Here is a 12,191-nt window from a genome sequence, read left to right on the forward strand (position 1 = left end):
CTGGTTCCTGAAGCATTCCAGTGTCCAGTCCTTGTTATCTTACAGTGCCTGTGGCTGGGAATTTTGAACTAATTAATATGAAAGCTGCATTAGTAGCAGCTGGAATTCTATTTATAGCTGTGTCTTCATGTGTTGCTAGTGAGCTTACCCCAAAAATACTCAACCTCTTGCTGGTGTGAGCTGCTTTTTGCTGCTGTTCTTGCAGTGTGATTGTCAGCATGGTTTTCTCCTGCCTTCTAGCTTCCCCAGACGCTTTCCAGCAATCCCTATCAATGTTCTCCCAGCTCTGGTTGCCACAGCTTGGGCAAGTCCAAGAGAGCTCATTCAGTGGCCTGTTCTGACTGCTAGCCAGCGAGAGGGTCATGTAAGAAGTAATGCAGGCAATGTTCTGAAGATCTCGTGTGGTGATCCAGCTATCTACTGGCACAGTTGCTTCAACCGTTACTTTTTGCAGGAGCTGGAGTCAGCTGGTGTATCCACTGTAATACACAAGCACTTGTCAACTTGTATGTCAACTTGTAGGTTTTTTTCTGGACATGCATATTGAGTTGGTAGCTGTCATCCCTTTTTTTTTTTTTTTTTTCCCCCCCCCCCCCCCCCTGCTTCTGGACCTTTTCTCAGCATGTTTCTCAGCATGTGCTGTGGGCTGGGAAGGAGTGTTTCTTCAGCTTGTAATTATATTGTTCTGTTCTTCTCTAGCAATCTGCGGAGCGCTGTGTGAGCACACTGCTGGACCTCATCCAGACCAAGGTTAACTATGTGGTCCAGGAGGCCATCGTTGTCATCAGAGACATCTTCCGCAAGTACCCCAACAAGTATGTGAAAGTAGCATAAGGTTTTTGGAAGCCATTGCCTGCTAGCATCAGAATAAAGCAATGTAAAACTCACCCAGCGTAGTTTACCAGGGCTTGGAAGCAAAAGTGAGCATTTGGCTGGAAAGCAGTGACCATTCTGATTCTAGCTCCTAGTATGATAGGATTCGGATGGTGGCTGTAGATGACATATCAGCCTGACACGTTATTAGTTTGAATTGAAAGCTTTTCTTTCCCCACCGCTGTGTATTGATGCTGAGTATAAGCCTTAGTCAAAAGCTAGTACAGCTCTTACAGGGAATGCCAGGAGGAAAATTTGACCAAGTTTACAGTGTCGGGCTTTGGGTTTTGCTTGTCTCCTCTAGAAGGCTAATATATAGGGCCATGAAAGTTCATGGCTCTCATGGTCTGAGATCCCAGTCAGATTGTGCTGAGCAAAACGCTGCTGGCTTTCTCCATCGAGTGTTCTCTCTGGCTTGAGCATACTGAGCTTCTTTTAAGCTGTTTCTGCAATAAGATTTTGTCTCTTCAACTACAGAACAGAAGCAATGTCTTTCAGCCGAGACTTTATGATCACCTAAAAAATAATATGGGACATCTGCAGACCTCTCTGGCAATTTCTGCTGTCAGTTACAAGATAGTCTGCTTATGACAGGGATACCCATGTGTGGGAATAGGGGAGGCTAAATGATTAGAGTGTATTGTCTGTTTTACAGCAAAGCCTGTGGGGAAGTGTAATATCTAGCTCAGCGTTACCAGTCTGAAGACACCAGTGAGGCTGCAGGATCTGATACAGGATCTCTTTGAACTGTTGGATCAAGTGTTCCCTTAAGCAAAACAGAGAGGGAGGCAGCTTTGTCTTGAATTCTGCATCTGGGTGGTCTTGCAGTTTAACTTGCAAAGCTCTTGAGGACCCTGTGAGATCTTAGTGCACAGCTTGGAAAGAGAAAATTCCTAGGAGTATCTTCTGTAGTTGAGTGAAAATGCTGCTTGTTGCATAGAAATGCAAGACATTGTAATTCAGTGCAGGATTCTCTGCAGAATCATGTGGGCAGAGATGGAGTAACACCAGTTGAATTCACCCCAGTAATTCACCTGTACTCTGAATCAGGTATGAAAGCATCATTGCCACTCTGTGCGAGAACCTAGATTCCCTGGATGAACCAGATGCCAGAGCTGCCATGATCTGGATAGTGGGCGAATACGCAGAAAGAATTGACAATGCAGATGAGCTGCTGGAGAGTTTTTTGGAGGGCTTCCACGATGAAAGTACTCAGGTAAAATTGTGTTGTGCATCTTATCTATAGTGTTTCATGCAGTGTATGTATGGGATGGGCAGTAAATATTGCAGTGGTCAGAAAATACCTCCCAAGGAAAACTTTAATGTTTGGCTAAAATAAAACTCTTGGGAGTCTGTAGACTTGCTCTATTGTCTGTATCTGCCAAACTTGTCTTCTTGGAAGGGTAAGACAGAACAGGAGGGATTTCTAGATATTGCTTGCTTCTGGGGGAATAGCCCGAGGAGGGACCAGAACATACAGAAGGATAGTGATGAGATGCGTAACAGTATGACAGACTCAATGTGCTGATCAGGGAGTTATTTGTGAAAGTGTTTCACAACAGGCAGGAGTCTGAGTCTCATTGTCCTGGGTTTCACTGGCAAAGAATAGTTTAATACTGTTATAAAGCGTAGGACTTGAGCTTCATATCAGTAAAGGATGTTGAGATTTGGGAGACATTGCTAAAGCGTGGATGAATTCTCTATAATCTCTGCTGTGTCCCTTTCCCTCAGGTGCAGCTCACCCTACTGACTGCTATAGTGAAGCTGTTCTTAAAAAAGCCTTCTGAGACACAGGAGCTGGTTCAGCAGGTCCTCAGCCTGGCCACGCAGGTAAGCCAAGCTATCCAGTGAACCAGAGCCCTCCAGACACTGTGTTGGCCTGCTGAGGTGTCTCCCATCTGCCAGGCCAGTCAGCTTTGCAGTAGATAAGATTCGAGCATGTTCCCCTCTCTCTCCCAAAGAGACTCGATTTAAAAGCTGCTCTGTGCCTGTTACCATGCCATCTGGCATCTGTTCTCTCCTTCTTATCTCTTGCTTCATCCTAATTCCTTCCCTGTTCACCCACCAAATGAAGTTAGGGACAGGATAGAGTTATGAAGAAATCAAAATGCTTTCACCTTGAAGGTGGCTTGCTGTTAAAACATCTGGAGCTATGACAGAGCAAAAGGGCCTGGCAAAGACTTTATTCTGTGAAAAGCAAAGCTTAAGCAGTGCTATGAAAAGAGAAATGAAGTCAGGGTTTTTTTCCTCTATACTTGGATGCTGTTGACCAGTGTGGCAGCTTTACTGGAGGCTGTAACAGTGGCTTAAGATCCCGGATTTTTTATGCATGAGGTCTGAGTTATGAGCTCAGATCACTGAGGGTGGGGCTGGGCTTGAGCTGGGGGACAGAAGTGGAGATGTCCTGGTGGCAGGAGTGGGTAAGACCTCAGCTAGTCCTCCTGTACTCCCTGGCTGTAATGACTTGGGTAAATGTGTGATGGTGTAGCCCAAAAAGAGCAGCTCTGCTCCAGACCTGCTGTGTCAAGTGATGAAAATAGTCTCCCAGCTGTTCTGGATGGGCTGCAATTACTTCTGAGCAGAAAACCTGGAATCGATCATTAGTTGGCCTTTTGGTCCTCTTTGCTGCAAAAAGTCATGGCACTTTTATTCATCCCTTTGGAGGTGTTGCACTGGTCAGTGGCAAGAAATTGGCTTTTCTTGCTTCAAAACCTGCTGTTAGGCAGGCTCTGGCTCATCTTTAGAGAGGGGTGGGCCAAGGGCATGTGCTATATCATTTGTCTAACCCAACAGAAGAAAGGTACTAAGTGTTAAACCCTACTATGCTGAGTCACAAAGCACTTAAAGGCACCCTAGGAATATAATAGGTGTCTGGGTTTTTTTCTGTTTGTCACAAATGTTGATTCAGTCTGCCTTCTTGTATTTTATATGAATAATAAGTCAATGTAGGATAACTGGCTGTAAAACACAGAAAAGCCATATGCCTCAAGGTCTGATTTCTAGGTAGAGATACTGTTTTTCACTTGAGTGGGAGAATAATTACACGTGTGTTTCTTTCCCCAGCTTAGGCATTGTTGCACTTGGAGTGTCTCTTAGGGTATGTCTGCACAGCAAACTGCAGGTGTGATTGTAGCAGGAGCCAGCTTAATCCAGCCAACACTGGTAAAAATAGCAATGAAGCAGCTGGGGATGGGAGGGACACAGATGTGTAGCAGCGATCAAGGTCCTGGCAAGCCTGTAACCTAATGGATGGCACAGAGCCTCTACATCTCCATTGCTGTTGTTTGTCTGGCATGGGTAGGTAACCATGGGTTCATTGGTATGCGCCACAGGTGTGCATGCAGGCCCTGGAGAGCAGAGAACTGGGAGAAACGTGGAAAGGAAAGATCTGAGCCTCTTGTTCCAGGAGATTCACTGAAGTTTTTCAAGTCTGTTTATTTGCCGTAAGAAGAAACAGTCAGTCTTGAATCTGTATTTGTCTGCAAGTAGATAGGGACACGTGGTCTTTCATGTCTGCTCTTGCAGAAGCCCTGCCTGATGGTGAGCTGCCTGCCGCAGGCAGGGTGCGGAGAGTCTTGTAGGAGTTGTTAAGGGTGAAGGGTGTAAAGAGTCCACGACTCCACCATCAATCTGAAAAACAGTACTGCAGAGAAATCTATCGGTTGACCCAGACATTGTAGCTAGATCCTTTAGGAGCAAAACGAGCTTAGCATGCTCAGTCTCGTTACAGATAAAGGTTTTGCAATGTGCCTGAGAATGTCTTGAGACAGACAGCAGAGAGGCAGGTTACAGCAGGTCAGCAGCAGCGTGAATGAGATCACAAAAGAGGAAGAGAAATACTAAAGAGGAAGGCTAATGAGGTGTGTGATATGTTGCCAGAATTTTACAGGCGCAAAAAACGCCTGAAACGTTATTGTGCTGATGTGGAGATTAAAAATCCCAGCTCTTGTTTCCATGAACAGTTCAAACATGTTGCACTACAACATAAAACCACACCACCTCCCTCTGCCTAGGACATTAGCTGCAAACTATCACCATTCACTTTGCTGCTCTGGGCAGAGCTGTTTGAAAAGGAGAGAAATAATTAGCGCTTCATGCAGAGGCAGAAGTATCTGCAGTAAAACAAGGGTATTATTGACAGCTGGAGAACTGATGAAGTATCCTAACTGTGTATCATTAGCGTCTTTCTGTACTTCATTAGATAACTAAAAGGCAGGATAAATAAGATCTCTTTTGGTACGAAGAATATGGCTTATTAAGATCCATCCTGTAGCTCTGCAGCATCTTTTTGTTCAGCAGTGCCCTTGGGTAAGTCATATATTTCCAGGAATCTGGGATCATTCTGTTACAATATGCAGTATTGCACGTCTGCTTTTAGTATGTGACAGAGTCATTTAGACTCATGTTCTTTCATTCCGTCTACATTCCTTTGGAGTTCTCCTAATACAGTTATGTCAAGTGGCAGGGGAGTTTGGGAAGGAGTTGATAGCTCTGTGGGTCAGGGCAATTGGGGATGTAAATCCTGAGCTTTTTGCTCTGTGACCAGCTGAGCAGGAAGCTAGGCGTTAATACTTTGGTTCTCATTTTTAATTTTGGGATGTTCATCACAGCAAGCAGTTTGTAACATCGCTCTGGAATTGGTGACTTTTGCTGCTGGATAGTTGGGGTTTTTTAATCCAGCAGAATCACTGCTAGAAAAACTAAGTGATGACAGGCATTAGTTTGCTTCAAACCTGTGATTGATCTATTGCTTTGTCTCAGGATTCTGACAACCCAGACCTGCGGGATCGTGGCTACATCTACTGGCGCCTTCTTTCCACCGATCCAGTGACTGCCAAAGAAGTGGTCCTCTCAGAAAAGCCACTTATTTCTGAGGAGACCGATCTGATTGAACCAACTCTGCTAGATGAGTTGATCTGCCACATTGGGTCGCTGGCTTCTGTGTACCACAAACCACCCAACGCTTTTGTGGAGGGGAGCCACGGCATCCACCGCAAGCACTTGCCAATTCACCATGGAAGGTAAGTTGAGGCAACTGTGATGATAATGGGAAGGGTCAGTTGTTTCTAGCAAACAGTCCAAGAGATGCAAAGATCTTCTATAACGCTCTAGTGGCTTTTTTTTTTTAATTGATTGTGTAGGGGCTTGCAGGTCATTCAAGGGGCCATTTCATTGTAGAATTTAATGGGGTATTTAGTTTCTGAGTTCCTAGCTCAGAAGATAGAGGAAGTATCAAAGTTCTGTGAGGAGAAGATACAATGTATTTTGAGAAGGCACTGGCTATAAGCCCTGTTAACCAAAGCTTCTGCTTTTTTTATTCAAATGCTCATGTTAACTGGCACAAGGGCATACTTCCAGGAGGAGGAGAACTGTGGTAAAAACAAACATTTTTCAGAAGGACACACTACTTTGATTTTGTAAGAGCTTATGCTTCAGCCACTGCAGCTGTAATGCACAGTTTTACAAGCCTCACTTGTGTAGAATAATACCAGTTTCCTGGAACAAACAAGTACAGGGATCCTTTGTTGGAATTTGAAATGGGGAAGGACTGGTAAAACTACGTTTCTCACTTGATGCCTATAAAGCAAGGGGGGAGTGTAAGAGCCATCTAAAGCCTATCACTGAAAACTGGACTTAAAAGAAGGCAGCTAGGCTGATACAGTTCTGTCTAACCTTTGGGGGATGGGCAGAAAATGATTTGGCTTATCATCTGGAGCATTGATGCTTCCCGGTTGATCCCAGTCCTGGAAGTGGGTTAGATCCACCAGAGCAGGCGGTACAGTACTCCTGGGCTGCAGCAGTGTTGCTGTTGAGCCTGTCCCCATGGTTCCTCATTCAGGTAAGCAGTGCTATTTGCACTGATGGTATTAATTACAAATGTAAGTGTGCTTTACAGCAGGAGGCAGAGTATTCCAGGCTTACCTCTTAATAATATTCCCAAAGTGACATTTAGAGTGCTTTTTTTTTGCTTTTTTTTTTCCTGTTGCACTGATAAATCGGTGTGCGATGCTGCTCCTTTTCTATTTTCTGACACCGCTTCTCTACTATTCTTAGCAACTAAAGCTATTTCTGTAATGACTAGCTTTGGGAAGCAGAGTTGTTTTCTCCCTGCCTATGAAATCAAGTCTGGCTGCATCGACCCAGGACCAGCAAGCACAAATCTACCAGTCAAACAAGAAAAGCAGTGGCCACTTCCCGCAGTTACCTCTCCTAGTCAAAGATTTGCCTCGGTAACGAAGAGAGCTGGGGTGGGGGTAGCTTTGGTCTTCGGTGTTACCACCCTTCCCATTTCAGGTCACTGCAGAATCCAATGTTTTAGGGGGTTTTAGTCAACTCAAGGAATTCAGCTTTTGCAAGGAGTCATCTTTTTACTAGCTTCTTGCATGTACTGTGTATGTGGCTTGACTCTTGTAGCTCGTGCTCAGTCTGCTGACCAACCCTTTTCTGACGATAGCAGTATTGTACACTGCCCTACTGGTGGTTACTACTAAATTATCTGTTATTTCAACATAAAACCTTCAGGCTTTAATCAGTGGCGGCAAGCTGAGGAAACCAGAGTTGGGGGAAGGTCTGAAGGGTGCTCAGCAGAGCATGCTGCATACTGATGCAGTGCTCTAGCCCGTTTGGTAAATTAAAAAAATGAGTGGTGTTACTTAATGGCACACCAGGCCTCTCTGGTGTGAGCTCACCTCATAAAGAGACCCTGTTACTGTGGTTTTCTGCTTTACTATTAGCAGAAGGACAGTAAAACATTGCAGCTGATGCCAAGACCTCCTCCGGCCATGCCACAGCATACCAAATTGCCACTTGGCCACGAGGATTACAGTGAGCAGCTCTGCAGGAGCACACTTGTGGGGGGCCTCAATTTGTGCAGCCAGTATGATTTTACTAATTACTAAGAAATTGGTTTGCCTCTTTCTAGTACTGAATGTGTATGAAATCATACATGAAAATCTGTTGCTTTAAGGCAAGTTAAGGGTGCCCAGTGAAAGATAACCTCCTCAGCTAGTTATCTGAAATTATCTTCATACTTCTGCACTCTGGTAATGACTGTTCTGGTGGCTGACCTGTCCACTAGAGATGGAGGTTTTCCTTCAGATTGCACAGTGGGATAGAGGTGGAAGCATGGAATTGTGGAGACGTCCACAATTAATATGGCTTGAGAGAGTCAAGATAGTGTGGCCTTGAGTAGATGGGCCAAAGTAGCTAGAGGAGTGGTGCCTTCCTGGGTAAAAACCTAGAGGAGTTAGTTATGGTTGGCAGGATACACTACATTGCGTTTAGATTCACTTCATTTTTATTCAAAGCGGTGTAGGATAGGTTCCTTTCAGCTCCCAGCTGATGGGAAGACCCATTGAACAGCTCACAGATGGTGAGATGTTCCTGCCTCTTCAATGAGCCCAAGTGTCATAGAGTTGCAGATGAATCCTAAAAGTGGGGGAGAAATCTCCTGATTGCTTGGCAGTGTTTCCTCATGTGGTGGCTCCCGCCACCCCTGCTCAGCTATAATGCAGCTGGGAAACTTGGGGAGATGTTTTCAGGGCTACTGGGAGAGGGAGGGGTCTGGTTGGACTTGGGTGGGAGCCTCCAGCTCCACACAGATGCAGGAGATCTTTGGTTCTGGTGTGCATCCCTTGTGACACCCAACATCTGGGAACCACTGGAGGCTGAACTCGTTGGAGGGCGAAATCTCCAACTCACATGGGCAAACCCAGCTGCTACTCACTGCCCGAGACTGTAAGGGATAAAGCTTGTATCAAGTCTTTTTGCCCTTTATAACCCACATATTCTTTACTCATTATTTTTCTTTCAAAGTAAATGCAAAGTTGTTTATACAAATCTCTTTAAAGAGCCCCATTCCATACGGGAAATGGAAGGCATGGTGTTTCGCTTTCTAATACAAACTGACTTAGCTTTGTCCTTTCCTAATACCTTGTTGGGCTTTGGGGCAACTGCAGTTACACAAGACCTTGAAGGATTGCTTTATCTCCATCAGAAGAAGGATGAGTAAGTGTTGAAGAGGTGTAGTGTTAAAGGGATTATATACTGGGAACGAACCAAGTGTGTGCACTACCGGCTTGTAATGTGCCTCTGCTCATACATGCTGTTCCACCCTGTTCTCAGGTTGGGGGTGGGAATGGATGGTGGTAACCACTTGCTCTTCAGAAATGTTTTAGTTAGCTGTTCAGCATACTCAGAAGTCTCCCTGCTGAAGGGAGAAGCAGATAAGACAACTAATATTAGTACTATTAAGGGTCTAAAGCTTTTAATGCAAAGAAGCTTTCAACCCTTTGCTGCTGCTGCCTGGTAACTAACTCATTCTGCAGTCCTTATGCTACATCTTTTCCTCTTGGCACCGAAGTTGGGAGCAGCTTATACTCGGTTGCTAAAGCTTTCCCCTCGGTAACTGAACTAGGATAAGGAAGAGAATCATGGCTACTCAAAATCAGGAGCTGCAATCCTTACAAAGGAGCCCCGGTGTTAAACACCTTGTCAGGATGCTGATTCCCATGGCATTTGTGTGCAGTTACCTGTTGGCTGCATATGCAGTGATAGGAGCTGGAAATAATTTTGTCAGTTACTGCTGGCAACAGGATATAAAATAGATTTTAAGTTATCTAAAATATTAGCGTCTCTGGATTTAAAGAATAAATACATTGTAATGAGATCTCCAGGAGCTACAGTCAGGTGGTTTGTGGTGGTTTTGGTTTTTTTTTTTCGCCTTTCCTTGTAAAGTTCAGTGGCAAGTGAATGTGGAAGATAGCCAGACTGCATATGATACGAGATTTTGGAAGCTGTAAAATGAGCATTTCTAGACTAGTAATTAGCATGCCTCCTAATTCCGAGAAAAGGAAATTATTGATGGAGGGGAATCAATTTCAAATTGAGGTCTTTAATTAGAAAAGAGCTGTGGAGCTTGGTGCTGGTCAGTAGGAGGTGGTTAATCCAGATCTGTGGGGAGTAGTTGAGTTTGCACTAGTTAGAGTGAGGGCTCAAGTGTTTATCAGTGTTAGGTCTCTGAAGAAATCTGGATATATATCCATCCCCCCACACCCTCTCATGTTTACATATAGTTCTCCAGGCCCAATGAGCTGAAAATCATCATTATAGGTTTCTTCTGAGCTGGGAAATAATTATTTTCAATGCTGTAGTCCGTGTAGTACTCATGGCTCACTGATTTAGAGGGGTCTGCAGTTCTCAAGGTAGGCACATTTCACACCTTGAAGATTCCCTTTTCTGAACTGAAAACCATGCACAACGCATGCAAGTCTTTGTGCTCAAAGCTTGTGTTGAAGAACCATTTGCCAGCAGTCAGATCAGCTGCTAGGATAAGCTTTTAACTGGCTTCTGCTTGCAAGCCACCTCTTGCCGTGTTTCCCCATGCTGGGAATCTGAAGCTGGAGATTGAAGGTGACTAATGTTTTTTTTCTCTTCTGCTTCTTGTCCCTCCCACCCGTAGCACTGATGCAGGCGATAGCCCCGTGGGCACAACGGCCACCACAAACCTGGAGCAGCCACAAGTCATTCCATCACAGGGCGACCTCCTGGGTGACCTTCTCAATCTGGACCTGGGACCACCAGTGAATGTTCCCCAGGTGTCCTCCATGCAGATGGGTGCTGTGGACCTCCTGGGAGGAGGGCTGGATAGCTTGGTAAGCGGCATCCTCCTTAGCTTCAGCTGACGTGAAATAATTGGAGCTGTGCTTATCTTTGCGAAGCCTTGATCATTTGTGCTCGTAATACTTGGATCACTGAGTTCCCAGTGCTGAGTCCTAAGACTCCCAGAGGATTTAACCAGTGCTATTGTACCAACTTTCAGCAGGTTTTTCCTGCTATAAAATGAGTGTTGCTACATGCCGTAGGATCCCCATGGTTAGTGGATATATTTGTTCCATGCTTTTTCTGTCTGTAGAAGAAAACCAAAAAGTTGTTTGAAGGATGTGAAGTGTTCCACTGCTTTGTAATTGATTCAGGTTCCCTTTCAAGAAGGCGTTTGTTCCACCCAGGTCTCAACCTGGCTGAATTTCGGTGCGAAACTCTCAGGGCTGCTGGCCGTACATAGCCCTGTGTCATCTCATTTGTATATTCTCCAGAGTATGTCATGGTTTAATACCGGTGACATTTTGATTGCGGTTAGGTCAAGAGGGAAGCACTCTGTAGTCTTTCCTGTGCCACAGCTGCTCACAAGGAGGTATTCTAGTACTAACAAGGTCAGGCTCCAGAGTATGAATAATCACACATTGCATCTGCTCTGGGGTGTGAACTGGGCATGAGCTGCAATGAGAGAATCACTTAGTAAGGAGACCGCGGCAGTGGAGAGGAGCTCGGTGCTGCGCTCTTACGCTGGTGGCAGCCAAGCGTTGAGAAGTGGTGAATTTAATAATCAGCCTGGGAGTTGCTCCCATGGGGTGGGCACATGCAGAACCCTAACAACCTAGTGACTTGCCTGCAGGGATAAGAAGCAGTCTGCGTATATTTGCACGATGTAACCTGAGTAAGACTACCCCAGTGAACACAGCTGGGTGGTTTTCAGTCCTGTGGTGGATTTGTCTTGCTTTGGTTTGAGGTTTGGCTTTTAGTGAGCTGGGTTGGGTTGTCTGCATGTCTGGTTTAGGTGTGCTTTCAGTTCTGAGTCAAGCTCTGAATAATAGAAGTAGGAGGCAGCTGGAGGAACCCCAATGCAACAAATCCTTATGTGGCAAAGATATTTTTTTGGGCACTTCATAAGCTAATGAACTGGAAATGATCTAACCCTTAATGGTATTGGTGTTCACAGAGATCAGATGTGCTTTAGCCTCTGTGCCATCTAAACAGCAGTTTGCTTATTTAGCAGGGAGACTGCTTTTATCCTGGGGAGATAGGGGATTAGGGAAATGGTTTAAGCTGGAGCTGCTGGGAAAGCAGACAGTGAGCCCAGAGCGGTGACCTTTGCAGCCTTTCCCCTGCATTGCATGGCGTGCCACTAAGGAACTGGGATTTTTAATTGTGTTAAGGCACTGCAGACGCTGGTGCTGATGTTTGGTGGCTCACAATAGTTAGGAGTTAAATTCCTATGTCTGTACTGTCTTCCAGGCCACTTACAGTAACCCTTTGTTTCTCATTAGTGTCGGAGACAAATAAACAGACACAGCAGGAGGACTAAAACTTGGTTTTGGGGAAACAGTTGTCTCACAGTTTGTATTAATGGGCTTAGCTTAGTGACCTGCTTTGGCAGTAGAGCTGTTGATGTGGTGCTAGGCTTTTACTTAATATTTTTCTGAAACCTTAAGTAAATCCATGGGGTTGTGAAGTGTGACGTAACAGAGTGATCATGGGGA

The 12,191-nt window shown here is 45.0% G+C and overlaps 1 protein-coding gene across 3 annotated transcripts in view; it reads left to right on the forward strand.

Annotated features, from left to right (window-relative positions):
• Positions 1 to 12,191, forward strand: part of AP2B1 (adaptor related protein complex 2 subunit beta 1) — an 81,118-nt gene that overhangs the window by 34,088 nt on the left and 34,839 nt on the right. For all 3 annotated transcript variants that reach the window (XM_037374994.1, XM_037374993.1, XM_037374995.1), the window contains exons 10-14: positions 700 to 815; positions 1,924 to 2,089; positions 2,605 to 2,703; positions 5,635 to 5,894; positions 10,334 to 10,526. In XM_037374994.1, coding sequence (XP_037230891.1) covers positions 700 to 815; positions 1,924 to 2,089; positions 2,605 to 2,703; positions 5,635 to 5,894; positions 10,334 to 10,526 — 834 coding nt within the window. The remainder of the gene's footprint in view (positions 1 to 699; positions 816 to 1,923; positions 2,090 to 2,604; positions 2,704 to 5,634; positions 5,895 to 10,333; positions 10,527 to 12,191) is intronic.

Source organism: Falco rusticolus, chromosome 1 (assembly GCF_015220075.1).
Source record: "Falco rusticolus isolate bFalRus1 chromosome 1, bFalRus1.pri, whole genome shotgun sequence".
Classification (NCBI taxonomy): domain Eukaryota; kingdom Metazoa; phylum Chordata; class Aves; order Falconiformes; family Falconidae; genus Falco; species Falco rusticolus.